The 19,420-nt window shown below is 46.8% G+C and overlaps 1 protein-coding gene across 8 annotated transcripts in view; it reads left to right on the plus strand.

The window, feature by feature from the left end:
* RFFL (ring finger and FYVE like domain containing E3 ubiquitin protein ligase) overlaps positions 1–18,993 on the plus strand; it is a 77,500-nt gene extending 58,507 nt beyond the window's left edge. For 7 of the 8 annotated variants that reach the window (XM_010594233.3, XM_023553478.2, XM_064271420.1 and 4 more), the window contains exons 3-6: positions 6,245–6,655; positions 10,329–10,412; positions 11,398–11,608; positions 15,923–18,993. In XM_010594233.3, the coding sequence (XP_010592535.1) occupies positions 6,245–6,655; positions 10,329–10,412; positions 11,398–11,608; positions 15,923–16,104 (888 nt within the window). In that variant the 3' untranslated portion in view covers positions 16,105–18,993. The remainder of the gene's footprint in view (positions 1–6,244; positions 6,656–10,328; positions 10,413–11,397; positions 11,609–15,922) is intronic. The other variant, XM_064271418.1, reaches the window with a different exon arrangement.
* The last annotated feature ends 427 nt before the right edge of the window (positions 18,994–19,420 follow it).

Below are 19,420 nucleotides of genomic sequence, written 5' to 3' on the forward strand. Positions count from 1 at the left end.
GGCTTAGTAGCACACCCAAGCTGACGTATTTATTAAGTGGCAGAGCCTGGGTGGAAACCCAGGTTTTTGACTCCAAAGCATCCCCTCAGTGTGCCAGGATTTCTGAAATGTTGACCATGCTCCCTTCTGCACCTTTAGGACGAGGGGGGATTAGCGTTCCGCCTTGTGCTGTAGCGCAGTGAAGGTGGCAGATAGCCAAGCTTTGTTGTGATTTGCTCGGCTGCCCCAGTCACTGTGAGAACTCAGCCAGAGAGACTGCTTTAGCCGAGCAGAGAGCTGGGGCTGGGTGAAAGTGCCTCTCACACTTAGTCTGAAAGGTTGAGTCAGTAGACTGAGACTGAGTCAGAGAAGAGAAGGAACTCAGTGCCACATGGCTTCAGCCCTCAGTGATGGAGAAGGTGGAGCGGAGTTTAGGATCTGAGATGAGAGGGCAGTGAGGCTGCTGGGCACTTGACATACGTTATCTCGTTGAATCTTTACAACAACCTGTGACTATGAAGAGTGTACTATTCTTTTCCCATTTCACAGGTGAAGAAATAGTTCCCTCTGTCTAAGGCGCTAGTTTCAAGTACTCCTCACGTACATCAGGAGTCAGTTGGACAGCGTTGCTGTTTTTAGTGTTTTACACTGTGAGAAATGGCAGGGACAACTGCTGGTAGAAGTGGCAAGGTAATTGGCAGGAAAGGAATAGGAAAGGCCCTTGTTTAAACGAGACAGCACGAGTTTGCAGTAGGTTTCTTTGAACCTTTTTTTAAACATCAGTTATACTCCATGGAGCGGAAACGGGCAAAGAGGGCAGTGACGGAAATCTAGGCTTGCGGATTGGCATGTTAAGCACGATGAAAGTATGAGGGAGTCGGGAGATCTAGAGGGTTCTTGACATTTCTCAGCCAGAAGAGAGAATGTGAGTGGATGAGGAAATCTCCCCCAAGAAAGGAGAATGATGGTTGGGGGAGAATGGGAAGATGCTTTGTTTATAGTGGTTATTGAGGCCTGATGTAAATATGCTCAGTTGGCACATAGGAAGTAGGACTTGGTCGCTTTTATTCACAGCTTTATCCCCAGTGTCTAGAACAGTGACTGACATGCAGTAGGCAGGCAATACATTTTTAAAAAACAAATAAAGGAATGAATGAATCAATGGACAAATGAAGAACACTTTGAAAAACAGGAAGTAGGCTGGAGTTTCTGTTTTCATTATTTCATGGCTGACAATTCAATGCTGCATATTAATATTGAGGACCCAATTCTGTACCAGCAGCCTGCTAAGCTAGAGGTTATAGCTTTGGGGATATAGAGCTGAGTAAGACATAGACCGTATCCTCAAGGAGCTTACTGTCTAGTTAGGGAGACCCACATTTATAAGGAACTAATAATAGCTGGGAAACCCCGGTGGCGTAGTGTTTAAGTGCTACAGCTACTAACCAAGAGGTTGGCAGTTCAAATCCACCAGGCGCTCCTTGGAAACTCTATGGGGCAGTTCTACTCTTTCCTATAGGGTTGCTATGAGTTGAAATCGACTCGACGGCAGTGGGTTTGGTTTTTGGGGTTTAATAATAGCTGGCTGCATAAGTTAGGTACTAGGGAATCAGATGCTGTTTGTAAATTGAATCATAAGATGAGAATTTAGCTGGGTCAAGGAAGGTTTTACGGATTTGGAAAGCATTGGCTGAAGTATTTGAGAACTGTGAGTGGCCTGGTTGGCCAGAGTGCAGGATACTTGGGAAGTTAGGGTGGAAAGAAAGTTAGGATCAGGTAGTGAAGGGCCTTGACTGCCAAAGTGTAAGGGGTTTGAGGCCAGCAAACAAGAAGCCATCAGAAATTATTTTGAATGAAGGAACGACATGACCAGCCCTGTTTCAGGTGGCTGACATGGCTTCTTTAGGAGGGTGGTTTAATTGAGTGTGTAGGAGTACCAGTTAGGAAGCTCTTGCATACTAGGTGAGAAATTATCAGAGTCTTAATCTGGAGTGGTGTGGAAGGGGCTGATATAGCTCCCACTTAATGAGCAACTCTTTGTGCCAGACCCTGTGAAGCAGTAGTTGTTACCCCATTGTACAGATGAAAAATCTGAGACCCAGAGACACTAAAGTACTTAACTACTAAGGTACAAAGCCATACAGCTGGGAAGCAGCAGAGCAGAATTCGATCCAAATACCCATTTGGTTCAGCAGCCTGCTGCTTTTCCAGCATACCCCGTTTCCTCCCACATGAAGACAGATGAAGTGCCAGACAAGGCTGAGTTGCTGATGACAGGCTTTAGGCCTGCGTACCCAGGAGCACGGTGAGAATTGAAATGAGGAACTGTTTTTATTCATTGGAAAATAAATTATTGAACCTCTCTCTAGTGTGTGTCAGCCACTGGCTGGATTAGAGTGGCAGAGATGTGAAAACGGCCAGCCCTGCGTAACATGACGCACGCAGTCAGACAGCAAGACGAGCAGATACAGAACCACACGCTGAGACGGGAAGAAAGGGTCTGTAGCACAAAGAGCTTCTGTGGGGGGAAGAAAAGTTCCAACCTGGGTGGTAAAAGATGGTTCTTGGTACAATGTTTTCTTGCCACAAAAGTATGAGTTTTGTGAATATTAAGGATGTTTTCTCCTGTCAGAGAATTTTTCATCTGTCGTCTCATGCTCAAGTGGAACAGTGTTCTTAAGAGTTTGGCATTTAACAGCCAGAGGCGTTTAAAATGTCTTTTCTATAAAATGATTACATGGATACTACTGTCTTTTTTCTTTCTCTCTCTCTCTCTTTTTTTTTTTTTTAAATTATGGTGAGTATTTTCTAAAAACTCACTGGGTACAAAGCAGATAGCGTTAAGGACTTTGTAGAGAAACATAAATGTGTCCCACCGCCCACCTTCCCCCCACCCCGCCCCGCCACCAAGTTCCCAACCGTGCAAAGAAATGGGAGGCTGTAATTTTGCCACAAGCCCACCTGTATTGGTAATACCTGCATGTGGTTTCGCAGCAGCCCTGACAGTGTGTGGAGGGTTTGGAGCTCAGCCCCATTAGCCCAGTATGAGGAGGTAGTTGTGCTTAAAAACATGGAAGAGATATTCAAATTTTAGAGTGGAAAGAAGTGGGTGGGTCCCAGGTTCTGGCAGAAGCTCAGAGATGAGGCAAAGGGGAGAGGGAATCAAAGGTGTTGGTGGTTATTTCGTGAGTGCCCACCTTACGCTAAGATTTTATATACATTGTCTCATGTAATGCTTCTAATAGTCCTTTGAAGTAGGCTAACCTTTCTGACTTTACAGGTGAGAAATCTGATCCTCTGGGAGGTCGCACAAGTTCCCTTAGCCAGATAGTGGTCAGCCAGGACTCTATTCTAATCATACCACTCTTCAGACTGCCCTTTTCCTTCCCAGTGGGCCGGAGGAAGGAATGCCCGTAGAAAGGAGGGTGAGGAGGAAGGGCTGGTAGGGTGAGAAACTGCCTGAGCAGTACCAGAGGATATGGGTGGGGCAGGGTGAGGGCTGTGGGAAAGGGGAAGAAGCAAAGCAGCCTCACCACGTCTCTGGAGGGCGGTGCCTGCTGAGGTCCCTGGCCCATGTGGATGCTATGCTGCCCGCTTGAGTATACTCCTGGCGTTTCTGCAGGCACCTTGCCTCCATTAAGTCGTCTTTTAATTGGTTGGTTTGAACCATTTGCTGGAATGTATTATGTTTCCTTTGCTTATTCTGCCCACTTTTTGTGAACGGCCCTTTTTTCCTTAGTTCTCTCCTGCCTCTGCAAACTGGAATTCTAGCCTCCAGCATTATCCTACTCCTTTAGGGTGTGTTTCAGATGCTGGCTTACTTCAGAGTCCCCGGTGAGCTGGGGGTACAGAAAAGTTTGGTTGCTCTCTTTGTACTCTGACCTTGCATCCAACAAGCCACACATATTTGGAGAAAGAATCTGAGAGTTGCTTGGTTCTGGCCAGTTGAGCAACTCGGGGCTTTATAATTGTGTCAAGCAAGGTCTTGTCAAACTGTGTTTGACTTGAGTAATGTTCAGTGTAACAACCTACAGCTTGATGACACTGAAGCGTTTTCACTTCACCATCAGTCATGCCGAACACTCTTCATTTCCCAATAGAAAAGCTTTAGGCAAGACTGAACCCCAAGTTACCCCCAAAACATCCATTTTCTACCTGAGTGGCTACTGGCCCCAAAATCCTTTTGATGTCAGGGCAGCTGTGGGTCGATTTTAGCCAGTCTCTGAAGGTTTTATTATCTGGTTACAACTGGGCAGAGAATAAGGGAGCTTGATGTGTGTCTCTTTGCAGTGCCTTCTAAGACTTAACTGTCAAAATTTTGTCCTTTTCCCTTGACTACATGAATGACACTTAGACAAAAACTAAATATAACTATCTTAACCATGCAGACGTTTACTTCAGCCCCACACGAGAGTGCCTGCAATCTTGACTGTGAGAATCTAAGTGCCCTGGGCATTCTTTGTAGTATGAACAGCTTTTAGGCTTTCTATATTTAGAAAACAGGGAGCAGAACTATTTGGGTTAATATTTAAGTCACCACAGGATGAAAAGTTTTAAATTTATTTAGAGGATTAATAAGCGTATCTCCCCACTGCCCCCTCCCCCCACCGATGATCTCAGGGCACCCCGGAACTACCTCTCTTGTGAGAGTGGGGCCTGCTTTGGCTGGAACAGAGCTCAGGCAGATGTCACTGTGATCGCTTAGCCTGTGGGGTAAGAGGCCGAGCAATGTGCTTCCTGTGGATTGAACAAGCCTCGCTGTCCTGCCTGTGATCGTGTGACTAGCTGCTGCCAGGCGGTGCCAGCTTGCACGTCAGATGCTGTACTCAGCCACTCTGAGACACTCTGTACTTTCACAAGTGAGAGCACCCTGATGTCCGGAGGGCCCCTGCTAGCTGTCTAAATATTTGTATTGGATATGGGCTTATGCACCACAGAATCCCCAGTCCTCTAAGTGGGCCTCCCGTAGTGGGGGAGCCTGGGCACCAGCTTCAGCTGATGGGGCTCCGGGTTGGGGGTTTGGAGATGCAAAGCCAGGCCGTGACTCAGCACTGCTGGAGGCTTGAGTGGGACTGAGTCAGGCAACATGACCGGTGGAAAGTGCACGATCACAGGCATTAGGCCTGGACAGATCTTGGGTTTGCATCCCAGCTCTTGCAGCGTAGAGCCTAACCTGGAAAACGATACTTAAATCCCTGTAAGCCTCAGTTGCTTTGTGAAACAGGGAGGAACACTAACTACCTACTTTGCAGGCATGTTGTGAGAACCAAACGACAAGCTAGATACAGCTTTAAAGAATCAGTTGCCGTGGAGTTGCTTAGACTCACAGTGACCCCACAAGTCTCAAAGTAGAACTGTGCTTCATAGGGTTTTCAATGGCTGTGACATTGGGGAAGTGGATCACCAGGACTTTTTTCTGAGGGACCTCTGGGTAGATACGAACTGCCAACCTTTCTGTTAGTAGCCAAGTGCTTAATCATCTGTGCCACCAAGAGACTCCTGATGTAGCTCTTGTGTGTAGTAATAGGTAAAATCCAGTTGCCGCTGAGTTGTTTGCAGCTCATGGCGACCCCATGTATGTCAGAGTACAACTATGCTCTGTTAGGTTTTTAATGGCTGATTTTTGTGAAGTAGATGGCCAGGCCTTTCTTCTGAGTTAAATTTAACTAATAGTAATAACTACCACCACCACCATGAAGCAACAAAGCAGAAAGAATTATAGTTTAGGATCAGAAAGTAGGACTTGAATCCTGGCTCTCATCATTAACCAGTATTTCTTAGCAAAAATAATTGAAACAGTTACATTTAGTGAGGACTCATTATGTGTCAGATAAGCTAAATGCATTATCTCGTATGAGATAGATGCTGTTATCATCCCCATTTACAGATGAGGAAACTGAGGGTCAGAGAGGCTGAGTTCCATACCCAAAGTGATACTGAAAGAAGAAAGGGAAGGTGACTTTCTGATTCCAAAGCTGCTAGACTTAATATCCTCAGTTTCTTCATCAGTAATATGGGAAGATAAAACCTCAGACAGTAAGTGTAAAGTACCCTGTATATGGATACACAGATACATACAGGTGGTCTGCCACCTCTGACTGGTTTTTAACCTGTAGAATTTCTTACAGCCTTAGATATAAGAGCTAGCTTAATAAAAGCAATTGGAGGAGGTCTTGCTAGGCTTGGCAGCCCTAAAGCTCCCATCCCACGCTGTGTCTTGTTCTCTGAATCTGACATGGTTTCCTCTGCCTCTTGCTCTAAGCAGCAGACCTGCTTGGACTGTAAGAAAAATTTCTGCATGACCTGTTCGAGCCAAGTGGGGAATGGGCCCCGCCTCTGCCTTCTCTGCCAACGATTCCGAGCCACAGCCTTTCAGCGGGAAGAACTCATGAAGATGAAGGTGAAGGACCTGAGGGACTATCTCAGCCTCCATGACATCTCCACCGAAATGTGCCGGGAGAAGGAGGAGCTGGTGTTCTTGGTGCTTGACCAGCAGCCTGTAATCCCCCAGGCGGACAGGACTCGTGCCCCCACCTTGTCCTCGGACTTCCCTGAGCAGCAGGCCTTCCTGACCCAGCCTCCCACCAGCACAGCACCCCCTACCTCACCCAGCCTCCCTTCCTCACCTGCACAAGCCACCTCTGTGCCCTCAGCCCAGCCTCAGGAAAACCAGCAGGTATGGGCCATTCACGGTCTCTGCCAATCTATGCCGGTTTGACAGCTCATTTTCTTCTCCTGCCTGCACTGTGGGAGTGGGGTGCAAGGTTAAATGTCTCATTATGTGAAGCCTTTCTGCCTAGTGATACAAGAAGTGATGTTTTCTGGACGTCACATTCACGTTTGGGCTTTCTTCAGAGGTGATGTGCACAGTACTGGATTTCTTTGGTTTTTATTAGGTACATATCCCAGTTAGACATTTTTTAAAAAATTCATTGTTCCAGAAATGTTCTGAGAAAACTCAGCATTAACTCTGCAAATTTAGTTCTGCTCAAATTTGCCCTCCTACTTAATCACCTTTGTTGTGGCCTTTATAGCTGGACGGGGAGCTCAATTCCTTAGTAACCATCACAAGGCACATGAAAAAAAAAGACAAAAAAAAGAATATGTGGAGGTGAGAGGGAGGAGAGAAACATTGTGACCAAGAACAAGAAGCTCCTTTACCATTTGGGAGGGAGAGTGGTTGACATACTATTATATTGCAAGCTGCTTTACTGTTATCCCACTGGGGTCTGGAAATGGTAAGCTAAAAGCACATTGACTACATTAGGAACCAGGCATGGGAAATAGAAAGCTGAGTAAACACACTGTCCCTGCCCTCAAAAATCCCACCTCTGAGAGGGAAGATGGAGTGAGGCCAATGGACTTATTAACCCATTGCGTAAGGAGTGTTGTTGTTAGGTACCGTCGAGTCTGTTCCGACTCACAGCCACCCTGTGTACAACAGAACAAAACACTGCCTGGTCCAGCGTCATCCTTCCAATCGTTATGTTTGAGCCCATTTTTGCAGCCATTGTGTCAACGCATCTCACCGAGGGTCTTCTCTTTGCTGAGCCTCTACTTTACCAAGCACAACGTCCTTCTCCAGGGGCTGGTCCCTCCTGATAACCTGTCCAAAGTATGTGAGATGAAGCCTCGCTACCCTTGCTTCTAAGGAGTATTCTGGCTGTACTAATTCCGAGACAGATTTTGTTCATTCTTCTAGCAGTCCATAGTATATTCAGTATTCTTTGCCAACACCATAATTCAAAGGCACCAATTCAGTCTTCCTTATTTTTTGTCCAGCTTTCACATGCATATGAGGCAATTGAAAATACCATGGCTTGGGTCAGGCACACCTTAGTCCTAAAAGTGATGACATCTTTGCTTTTTAACACTTTAGAGAGATCTTTTGTACCAGATTTATCAAATGTGTGTAAGGAGTAGAGGGGTTATATAGATAGGCTTCAGTACCTAACAGATGACTCTGTTGTTTATATGGCTTGGGCAGCAGTGAGGGGCTTAGAATCTAGAAGATCTCGTTTCCACATCCAGTTTTGTCACTGACTCCTTCGTCACCTTGGACAGACTTTGAGCTTCAGCAGTCAGGTAGGGTTAGCAATAGCAGCCCACTTTTGTTCTTGCTAGGATATTGGCAGGGCTGAATAGTGTGATACCACATACAGCAGAACCTGTGTAAGGTGGAAACCTGTTAGAGAAGGAAACTCAAATATTTTCTACTAACAGAGAGCTATAGGAGAGCCATTGAGTTTCGACTCTCACAGGTTTCACTGCATAAAGAGCTTGGAGCTCCTTAGAGCTAGTCTATAACTAGTGTTGTGAGTTCCCACACATGGTGTGGATGTCTGCTGCCCCTTGTTTGTGATCAGCTCCTTTGCCAGGACTCGGCCCCTGCTTCAGCTCTTGATGGGCACTGAGGCATAAAGGCCAGTGTGATAGCATGATTTAACTGCAGTAAAATCGCTTAACTCCTTTGTTGGCTTGAGCATGTTTTCTCCCCAGCTGGAGTTTAACTCTTTCCTAAGCTCTGGGGCTGTATCTACTGGACAGATATTACCTCCCCCTGTGACTTCCTCCCTTTCCTTGGTTCTTTGGGGCACTCCTCTTTGTTTATGCGGAGCCAGGAGAGGCACTTAAAGAGGAAATTATTTTTTCTTGAAGAACCGTTGAGTGGGATTTTCAATGAAGGGTGTAAGTCATTATCCAGAAATTTCCAGATGACAACTAGAGATCAGGTTAGGTACCAGATCTCATTGAGTACTTTTCCTCTGAGGTTTTCAGAGGGCCTTAGTGTCAGCTTACGTGCCCTGTTCTGGTGGGATCTGCATTTTGCAAGCAGGAAAAACAGGCATGAGGATGCTAAATAACTTTTGTGTGAGGCTACCCAAGAAGTCCACACGTGAGCTGCACCTAGAGTGCAGATCACCTCGAAATATTGCTCCACCAGGGCTCTCTCCTTTGTCTTTAATGCCTTGGCAATAGTTGCTAAGGAAGAAAGTATGTGGAGTAAGCAATATCGTGGACAGACAGGAGTTGTAGATATTGATTTAGCCAGTGGGCAAACTGGAAAGCCAAGAGCATGCTCTGCAGCAGAAAATCCAGTTTCTGTTTCTGGGGAAAAAAGACATACACAGGCTGTCTACTTAGGAACAGAGTAGGTTCTGAAAGGCTTTTCATAACTCCAAAGTGACACGATCCAAAAGGCCAGTGGGCACCACATCTAAGTAAAATAAGAGAAAACTAAGGGTGTTCGTGAAGGCTTGTTTGAGATGCACCCCACACGTGTGCTCCGTGTGTAATCTTCTCGTCACTTGGCATTTTTTGGTTATTTCTACATTTCATATTGTATCAGTTTGCCGCCTCTTGTTAGCTCCGGTTCAGGCATCCTGATTCAGGAGGGTGGTGGGTGACAGTGGGCGACTTTGCTTTCTCCAAGTGTCCCTTTCCCAGTGCTCCAGGGTCTAGTAGAAAAGGTTCGTGAGCTCAGACATCTTGCCCTGAGTGCACATCAGGCCCTTAGCTGGGAGGCAGCAGTGGACGAAGGGGAGCCCGGTAAGGGGTTTGTGATTTGAGTGGTGATGGGATCGGGGTGCTCAGTTCTGACTACTCTTTGGCAAACTTCCTAAAGCAAAACCCAGGAAGAACTTTTTGAGAAGTTAGAATTCTAAGCAGAGTAGGGCAGGCATTGTCTTGTCAAGTTAGGCTAATAGATTCTTAGATGTATTAAAATAATTTAGTGGCCAGATTTGAAGACAGCCCTTGGTCATAGTGTGCCCTGTTGGTTGGAGCACATTTCTAGAATGTGAGAGCAGTAACTAAGCCAGAAGAGAGGGGAATAGAGTGGTGGGAGTCTGGAAACTTTGTCTCACGAGGTTCAGTCAAGGGAACCAGGGAGGTTTAGTGTGGATTGGGGTGAAGATACAATATGAACAGTATGGGAAAAACCATGGATGTTGGTCTAAGGGGCAGAACCAGGGGCTGAGGGTGGAAGTTATAGGGAGGGCAGCTTTGGGTCAGTATCAAGAAGAATCTGTGGCAGTTAGAGAGTAGTCCCACAGTGGACTGGACAAGTTGAGACTGAGTTGATGGTGGGTGGTGGCTGATGCCATCCTGGTGGTGGGCAGAGTTAGTGCACTCTTGTTCTAGAGGGAGCAGTTTATCTATTGAAGTCTCCTTTTACCGTTTTTCTGTCTCACAAAGCCAGTATTAGAGAGCATGCTTTTGTAATGCTATTTTGGAGGAGATGGGAATACATTTTGGATATAGTGTGAGCTAGAAAGAACAGAAAGAGGACCACGCTATGAAAATTCCCCCATCTCTTTGGATGTGATGGCACCTTTCTCTTCCCACAGGCCAATGGCCATGTGTCTCAGGACCAAGAGGAACCCGTCTACCTGGAGAGCACAGCCAGAGTACCTGCCGAGGAGGAGACCCAGGTGGGGCCTCTGCTAGCGTCTGTGCCTATGCCTTTGACCTTTCACTTGTGCTCTTAATGTCGGAAGGAACCTCTCAGCAGACTCTGAGTGGAGAGAAAAGGATTGGTGTGTGGTGATCGTCCTTCTGAATTCTCTTTTCAGGGGTGGAGGAGGCTAGTGGTAGCATTCCAGATGAACCCTTGAAGCCGTCAGTGTGCTAGTGAGGAACTGTGAGGGCACACTGGGTTCCAGCAAGTGTCATGATCGGTGGTTTCCAGTCTCTTGACTTTCTCAGAGCTCCCAGAGGGCAGGCTCCTGGTGCTACTGTGCATATCTCCTTCCTTCCTCCTGCTTCTAGCACATAGTCACCATTGTCAGGGGAAGGTGGTCAAATGGTTAGGAGGAACGATGAGAAGGAGTTCATGTCTCAGTCATGGCAGGGGCCAGTCCAGGAGCACAGCCATCAGGGCCACGGAGTTGTGGTTGAGGTTATATACAGAGGAGTGCTTGCCAGGGACATATGCCTCTTCTGTGGGAGAGCAGAACTCTTCAGAAGAGAGAGGAAGGCCAGCCCCACGCTAGGGCATTTTATGTGCTACCACATTTAATCTTCACAGGAACCCTGGGTAGTTGGTACTGCTGATCTCTCCCTTATAGAGGGGGGTAACCAGGTTCAGAGAGGTAAGCAACTTGTCCGATATTATTTAGCCTTAATTAGCGGATGAATCAGGATTCAACATTAGGGCCATCCTAACTCAAACCAGTGCTTCTTCTCTATCGTGTGATTCATTGGTCTGTGGCTGGCAGTGCCTGAGCACAGGATTGTAGGTCTAGCAAAGACTGTGGCTGGTTTGGCAGTGCAAAACACCATGCTAGATACTGTTTCTGCCTGGTACTCCTCTTGAGGTCAGTCACCAAAAGAACTGTGATGAGTGCTCTGGGTGCCCGGAGAGAGAGCTCGGGAGGGCAAGCACTGAGCCCACTGTTCTGATCTCTGCCTTTGCAGTCCCTCGACTCAGAGGACAGCTTCGTCCCAGGCCGGAGGGCCTCTCTGTCTGACCTGACCAACGTGGAGGACATTGAAGCGCTGACTGTGAGGCAGCTGAAGGAGATCCTGGCTCGCAACTTCGTCAACTACAAAGGCTGCTGTGAGAAGTGGGAGCTGATGGAGAGGGTGACGTGGCTGTACAAAGACCAGAAAGGACTCCAGCACCTGGGTAAGGGCTTGTCTGGGTGGCAGCTACAGAGTTCTTGAGTATTTGCTGTCACTCTAAAGCATGATGTCATTGACCTGACTCAGTTTCCACCCTCTTAGCTGAGAGGGGAAGTCACCTTACACATTTGCACCATCTAATAATAGCTGTCATTTGTGGCTTGAGTGCCAGGACTGGCCCAGGCACTTTATATGTTTATTTAACCCTCAGAGCAACCTGTGACATAGATATTATTAGGTCCCCCGTTTACTGTGGAGCCTGAACTTAAACTGAGGATTTCCTGGTTTGTAAATCCTGAGTCTTTCCCACTTACCTCACTCTCTCTGTATTCACTACTACCTCCAACCGTACTCATTCTAAATACTTGGGAGATAAGAAAATGAATCTTAGCACCCGCGGCGTGAGGGGAATATATTTGTTGTTCTGCCTATACTTGGACTTTTCCTTTCCATTTCCAAAGCATTTTGCATGGTACCATTTTCAGGAGACACCTAGTAAAATACCTGGCTCTGTGGCCAAATGAGTTTTGGAAAAAATACACAGTATGTCCCTCCGTTACTGACTGTGGTAGATACTATTATGTTAAAGGCAGAAAAGTCCTGCAGAAGGCAAACACATTTAGCCGATTTGAGCTCAGCAGTTCCTAAAATTGTTTCACCACAGAACCCTCATCTTCCCGTCTCATCCTCAGCTGGTTTAGCTCCTGCAGAGCGGCCTTGTGTGCTAGGATTTCAGGCTCTCCTCTGCCAGTAGCTCGAGCTCATCAGAGGTAGGGGAAGTTTGGCTACACACCTGATCACAGACTGAGACCTACTGAGATGGAGATTCAGTCTTCCCTTTGGGAACGTCCCAAGAGTCTCCGAGTGTTGTGAAGAGCTGGGGAAATAAAGAGCTGGCTCCACCTGTGAACTTCAGACTGCTTGAGACAGCCTGATGGTTCCTTCTTTCTTTAATGTTGGCTTCAAAAGCAATAGAAAAGGACATTGTGTGTATACAGTATCCTCCCTGTTTGGCAGTTTTGTTCATGCAAAGCAGGGGAATACCTTTCTCCAAGACTAGACTGGAGGCACGAGCAGCAGTCGCTGTGTGAGAGTTCTCAGTATGCAGAGTGAGCACGGAGGGCCAGTCTCTGTCTGGGCACTTGGCAGACCGGGGTCCCAGCAGGGAGGAGTCAGGAATGAACTCGGGCTCGTGGGAGACTCTCCTCATGCCATCGTGTCCTAGTGTATTCAGACGTCTTCTTTTTCTTTCCTTTTCAGTGTGTGGTGCTGAAGATCAGAACTGTATGTAGTTGTTTTTTGAGAATGGGCTTAGGCTCTTAGCTTCTCTGTCCTTCACCTCCTTCAATCCTGATGCCTATTAACAGCTAAGAATTCTGAGCATATGGGCATCACAGAGAGGCTGTGTGGGCAGTTCGGTAGAACCTAGGGCTTCTCAGCACCTTTAGAAAGGCTCACTTTCCCCTGCCTGTGAAGGAAGAGCAGCAGCATACCTAGGGGCAGACCTGGGTGCCAGTCTGCTGTGAGCTCAGATGCCAGCATTTCTAACAACCCTCGCACCAAAGTGAGTGTGGGAGCCTGGGCCACGCTGGGCTCATTGTTCATACCCTTGGGGGCAGGGCCCTCCTTTCCCTTGTGCCCAGTGAGCTCTGGCCTGGGTGGGGAAGTCTCTGCATGCCCTTCAGGGAAATCACTCAGGTTGTCTACCAGCTGCTGATATCAACCAAAAAAGAAAGGTGGTGGCCGGAGAGAGCCTTGTCTGTGTGGGTAGCAGGTCAGGAAAGGCATCACGTGTGGTGCTCTCTGGACAAAACATGCATATCCCAGCTCTGCTGCTGCACGCCTGCCTGTGTGTGAAAGACCCCCACTGGGCCTGGGGTACCCCCCAGCCACACTGCAGGAATCCTGACTGGATCTTTGTAAAATGTGCTGTAAGCTTTTGAAAGCCTTGAGCTTATGTGGTTATGCGCTCCTCCCCAAGAAAAACTTTCTCACAGTACTGTTGGGGCCTGCAAAGCATTTTGACACTTTTTCAGGAGACTTCTCAGATTTATTATTTAGTAAAGTAAAATGTCCTTTTGCTCAGAATGGGATAGAGTTTTATGTCTGAATTCTTGAGAGTTGAGCTTTTCTCCATTCCTCAAAACAATTTGGAGTTCTAGACCCACCTGGTACCAAGATCAGGCTAATCCGCTCTGATGCCTTTGTTTCCATTTCTGATTCCCTGGCAAAGTGCTGGGCAGCTAAGTGGATGAGTTTATTGTTAGCCCTGAGAGAAGTAACAAGTCGTTGGAATTCTATAAATAGTTCTAGCTCATGTTAGGTATCTGTATAGTTCATTCGTTCAAAACCTGCCCTGTTAGGGCCAACAGCTGCTCAAAGGAGGTAAGTAGGTGTCACCACCTTTCATAGCTAGCCTATCTCCTGTGTAGCCAGCCTGCCTCCTACGGGAAGTGTTTCTTGACTTTTTGAATAGTCCAGAAAAGAGGCGAAGAAAGTTCAGAAGCAACAGGGTACGGGATCATACCTCTGTGGAGCCCCCAAACCCCAAATGGTAGAAGTGATCATGTATGAGTCCCCCATTTATGACTGCCTAGTTCAGGCTACCGTTTAAGACAGGTTGGGGATGACTGGGCTTTTGGACAGGAACGTTTTCCTGTTTGCAGATAAACATTGGTGATGCCAGCTGTATCCCACCACCGCCAGCAGCCGCTGAACATTTAATGATGCCCTCAAGGCCCTGGGAAACCCTGGTGGTGTAGTGGTTAAGTGCTACAGCTGCTAACCAAAGGGTCAGCAGTTTGAATCTGCCAGGTGCTCCTTGAAAACTCTATGGGGCAGTTCTACTCTGTCCCATAGGGTCACTATGAGTTGGAATTGACTCGACGGCACTGGGTTTGGTTTTGGTTAATAGTAGCTGGATAGTCCGTGCTCTATAGGGTCAGAATTGACTCGACGGCACTGGGTTGGTGGGTTAGTCCGTGCTCGGGCACCTAGCCAGGCGGTGCCTGGCTTTGAATCAAGGCTTCGAACAGGTTTGTCCCGGTTTGGTCCAGTTCGAACCCCTGCTGAGAATTTGCGTTTCTAACAAGTTCCCAGGCAATGCCAATGCTGCTGATTAGGGACCAGTTCTGAGAACCACTAGTAGACCAGTGGGTCTCAAAATTTATTATATGTAAGAATCACCTGGGGGTCTTGTTAAAAATGTAGATTCTGATTCAGTATATCTAGGGCAGAAATACAAATTCTCAGCAGGGGTTTGAACCGGAATGAACCAGTTCAAAGGCCTGGTTTGAATCCTGGCTCCTCTACTTACCAGCTGTGTGCCATTGGGCAAGCCACTTAACTCTGGCCTCAGTTGCCTTGTTTATAAAATAAGAGTAACTAGAGTACCTACTTCATAGTTTTTGTGAAGATTCAATTTTAATACATGTGAAGCTCTTAGGACCCTGCCTGTCACATAGTAAGCATTAGTAAATGTTAGCTGTTGTCATTCCTTTGGAGAAGTTCATTTATCAGACATTTAGAGAGTAGCTATCATGTGACTGGAGTTTTGGGGATTCGAAGATGAATATCTGACCTCAGAGCATATAGCAAATGCTAAGTATATAATTGTGGAAATTGATTAAATTTGTTGAGTTAGGGAGATAAGTAGGCAGACTCAAAACTGTAATCCAGTGTGATAAGCAGCCGGGGGGGTGGCCACAGTTGTGTAGGGGAGCACAGAAGAGGGAGCAGTGATTTCTGCTGGGCTCTCCACCCAGGAAGTCTCCTCAGAGGGAGCCAGGGGTAGTTTGTGGGATGGCACAGGGACTCCCATGATCCTTGACTTTATTAAATTGGTGATATGTTTACAGATACGCCTCATTAACCTTAATGAACCATTCATTCCAGTTCCCTTTATATCTAAACTTTTCTGAACCACTTTTATCTTTTCAGCATGTTCTGCCTCAGGGGATAATGAGTCCCTAAGTGCCACTCACTATATTACAGCCTCAATTGTCTGAAAATTCTTTCTTTTAAGCTTTGAGGACTTTGCCTTAGTTCTCATGCTCTGGGATGTATTTGATCCACACGTGCTATACCTTTCAAATCTATAGCCCTCTGGGAGGAGGTGTACATTAAACAAGCGCTGGAGTTGGTCACTGAGGAAGTGTTTTCTTGGAGGAGCTCCACTTGAGGAAGGTGTGCGGATTTGGGGGTTTGTTCAGTGTGGCCACCCTCTCCAACCTCTGTACCCGCACCACCCCATACACTTAGACAATCTCCTTACTTTTGCCTCCACCCTTTTTTTCCTGCCCTGTGTGTTTTTGTACAGAGGGAGCAGCGTCACCTGGCCTGGAGGAGAACCTCTGTAAGATCTGCATGGATTCACCCATTGACTGTGTTCTGCTGGAGTGTGGCCACATGGTGACCTGTACCAAGTGTGGCAAGCGCATGAATGAGTGTCCTATCTGCCGGCAGTACGTGATCCGAGCTGTACACGTCTTCCGATCCTGAGGGCTTGTACCGGCTTCTTCAGTGCCTTACAGGGACACAGCCTTGAGTGTCTGGGCTCAGGGTTGGCCAGCTTACAGGGGGCATACTAACAGAAGAAAATTTGCAGAACGTTCCCAAGACCAAGGCAGACAGAGATGCCACGTCACTCCCGGGCATGCTCGTCTTGCCACTGGTTGCACCTCTTGGCCAACAGAGCCTGAGGCTAGTGGGACTGGTACAGATTGCTCGGCCAAGACCCTGTTTCGACGACCTTGGAATGATTATAGTAATTGATGAACAGACTTTCCAGAACTTGGATCTGTCTCCTCCTTTCCTCTGAGAACCCAGATACCTTCTCCTGCAGTTTCACCCTTCCTCCATCCTGTTCCCCACCCGTCCTGCCAAGAAGCTTGCCTCTGTGTTCCATCCATCAGAAGTCCTGCTAGAAATGGTTCCCTTCCTCCGCAGCACACCTGGTTTTATTTTTGGTCCCTCTGGCTTTCTGTGCTTTAACCTACCTTTGCTCTTTGCTGACATCTCTTGGTATGTTGCCTAGAATCCATTTGTTTCTTTGGATGAAAAAGATGTTAGCTTACCAGACCAATAGTGGTCCTCCAGACACAGAATTTTGGACCAGTAAACTTACCTTTGGTGAAAAATGAAACACAAATGTTACTGAAAAATTTCTAAGTTGTTAAGAGTTAAGGAGCCCTGGTGGCGCAGTGGTTAAGTGCTCAGCTGCTAACTGAAAGGTTGGCAGTTCGATCCCACCAGCTGCTTCATGAGAGAAAAGACCTGGCAATCTGCTCCCATAAAGATTCACAGCCTTGGAAACCCCGTGGGGCAGTTCTGCTCTGTCCCCTGGGGTTGCTGTGAGTCAGAACTGACTCCATAGGATAGCAATGACGGGTTTTTTAAATGGAAATTTACCTCTGGTGAGAAATCAAACACAAATACTATTGAAAATTTTCAGAGTTAAGAGTTGCTTCCTTAAGGGCTGGGATTGGAAGCTGTCAGTCTCCTTACCCCACCTTGAGGGCCAACCAAGCATCTGGCTCCAAAGCTGCTAAGGAATTCGTCTCTGTGTGAGGGTGGTGTGGGGGTCATCTCTGCTGCTTCCTCTCTTAGGGCCTGACTTGGCACCATCTTTGCTTTTAGTGTATGAGGAAAGGGAAAGCTTTGGGAGGAAAGAGTGGCTTCTGTTTAACTTTGACTTCTGATCCTCCTTTTCCAACAAGCGTAAGTTTTAAACTAATACTTTCCCCTGAGAATGAAGTCCCTCTCTTTCCACTGGAATTTCTAAACTTGGTCTCACTGGCTTCCATATAGAAGGTTTAGCGACTTAAGCAAAAAGTCTGCTCTTCTCCAGCCTGGCTTCCCATGAAGTTCCTAGTGACCAAACATGTAGGACAGACGTCCCAAGAGGTGTCAGAAGGTACTGAAGGAGGCTGGGTTCTGTCCTTGAACAGGCAGCCAGAGGCCTTAATTCCACAGCTTGCTGGAGTCCCGACTCCCATTTCCTTTCTCAGTCTACTAATTTGGGGGCAGATCAGGAAAAAGCATTCTCTAGGTCCTTTAGGAAGAGCCATGTAATGAGTAGGTTTGAGCCCGCTTAGGATCTTGACACCACTGGAGGAGCAGAGGGCTTAAGGAAAGTCTATTGGAGAAGCTCAGCCAAGCACAAAACACACATGCTATCAGAAGAGCTGTGTGTCCTCCCACTGTCAATGGATGAACTATGCAAACCTTACACAAGCCTTGGCAGACCTGGGTGTGTAGCCAAGACCTCTCAGACTAGAAGAACCAATCGTAACTTTGGAAGGCAGTGGGAAACCTCTAAGGGGACCTATGATATTGGCACAGACGTACTTACGCTTCTCTCCATCATCAACCACTACCCCTTTGGGGAAATGAGATAATTTTAGAAAGTAATTGTCAGCTGAACACTGGGCCACTTACCTCAATATTATACCAAGTCCTGGATGGTCTGATTCTGGGTCACAGCCTTTGTAGGAGTGGGGGGAGTCACCTTTCTACTGGACAGTAAATACTATAGTTTACAATGCCTACCAGTTTAGCAAAGGGCCATTCATTCAGCTACTCTGTTCCACTCTGAAACAGGTCTACATATATATGCAACTCAGTTAATATTTAGCAATAATTTCAGGGCAGAAGCTGGCTCTCTGCCAATTCGTAACTTGCTTTCTGTGTTGAGGCCTTGTCTCCCCACCCACTCTCCCCTTTCAAGCCCCAAATTCCCTGCTGGACGACGTGAATTGAAACTAAAATCCCAATGGCTGGTTAGTAACCTCAGGAAGAATTAAGAAACTGATGTCATTTATTCATCTTGGAGAAAGAACTTAAACTTACCTTTAAATCTTTTAACCTCTTTTGGTGACGGTTTCCATTTAGCTAAAAAAGGTACCAAACAACCCTGGCTTTTTGTAACTTCTTTATTGTTACATTAAATAAAAATTGGGAGTTCTGGATCTTATTCCAGTGAATTGGGAATCCGGGTGGAAAGCCTGATTTTTATCCCTGAATCCTCCTGCTACCCTTCGTGGATCCTTGGTTTTCATTATCATGGCAACATCTAATTCTTCCAGTTATCCCTTGGCTTTTGCTGTGATTGCTGAGATTTCAGTTGAGACTTGTATTAAAAGACTTGGACAGTTGACTGGTTCATAATACATTGGAATAGTTGGATACAAACTAATACGAATAAGCTGTACAGGAATTAGTGCTCAATATATATTGTGTAAATTTGTTGAAATTTTTGGATGTGAATGTGTTACTTCAAGTGGCTTATATTGAGATTTTCTGACTTGGGTGTTGAAGTAACCCAAATATGTATTTTTTTGTTACAGAAGAGCTCTGCTTTATAATTTTGTAATAAAGTTTCAATATAGATGCCTGTTCCATCTGGTGTGAGGATGCCAGAGGTCTGATAGTTGAGATTGACAGAAGAATCGATAAACCACAGGCCAGTCCCAGGCTACAGGCACTCTCTTGAGAGACTGTACTGTTTTGGGAGACACTTGGGCCACGTCACCTGGGCCAAGATATTCCTGTTCTACGGATGAAGAAACTGGAGCTTAGTGGTGGTGTGACTTGCCCAAGACCTCCAGCCAGTATGTGGGAGAGGCCATGCATCAGCCTAGAACGCGGGAGCTGGGTAGGAAAGAAGGAATCCCAAGGCCAGATAAGAAGAAGCACCAAGTGAGTTCAGGCATTCATGCTGATTTGTCAGAGCCCGTCTGTAAAGACCTGGGTGGAAAGGAACCTAGGGCAGCCAGTGTTTCCAGTGAGGTCCTCAGGCTGCCCTTGGAGGCGTGGT

This window comes from Loxodonta africana, chromosome 18 (genome assembly GCF_030014295.1).
Source record: "Loxodonta africana isolate mLoxAfr1 chromosome 18, mLoxAfr1.hap2, whole genome shotgun sequence".
NCBI classification, from domain to species: Eukaryota; Metazoa; Chordata; class Mammalia; order Proboscidea; family Elephantidae; genus Loxodonta; species Loxodonta africana.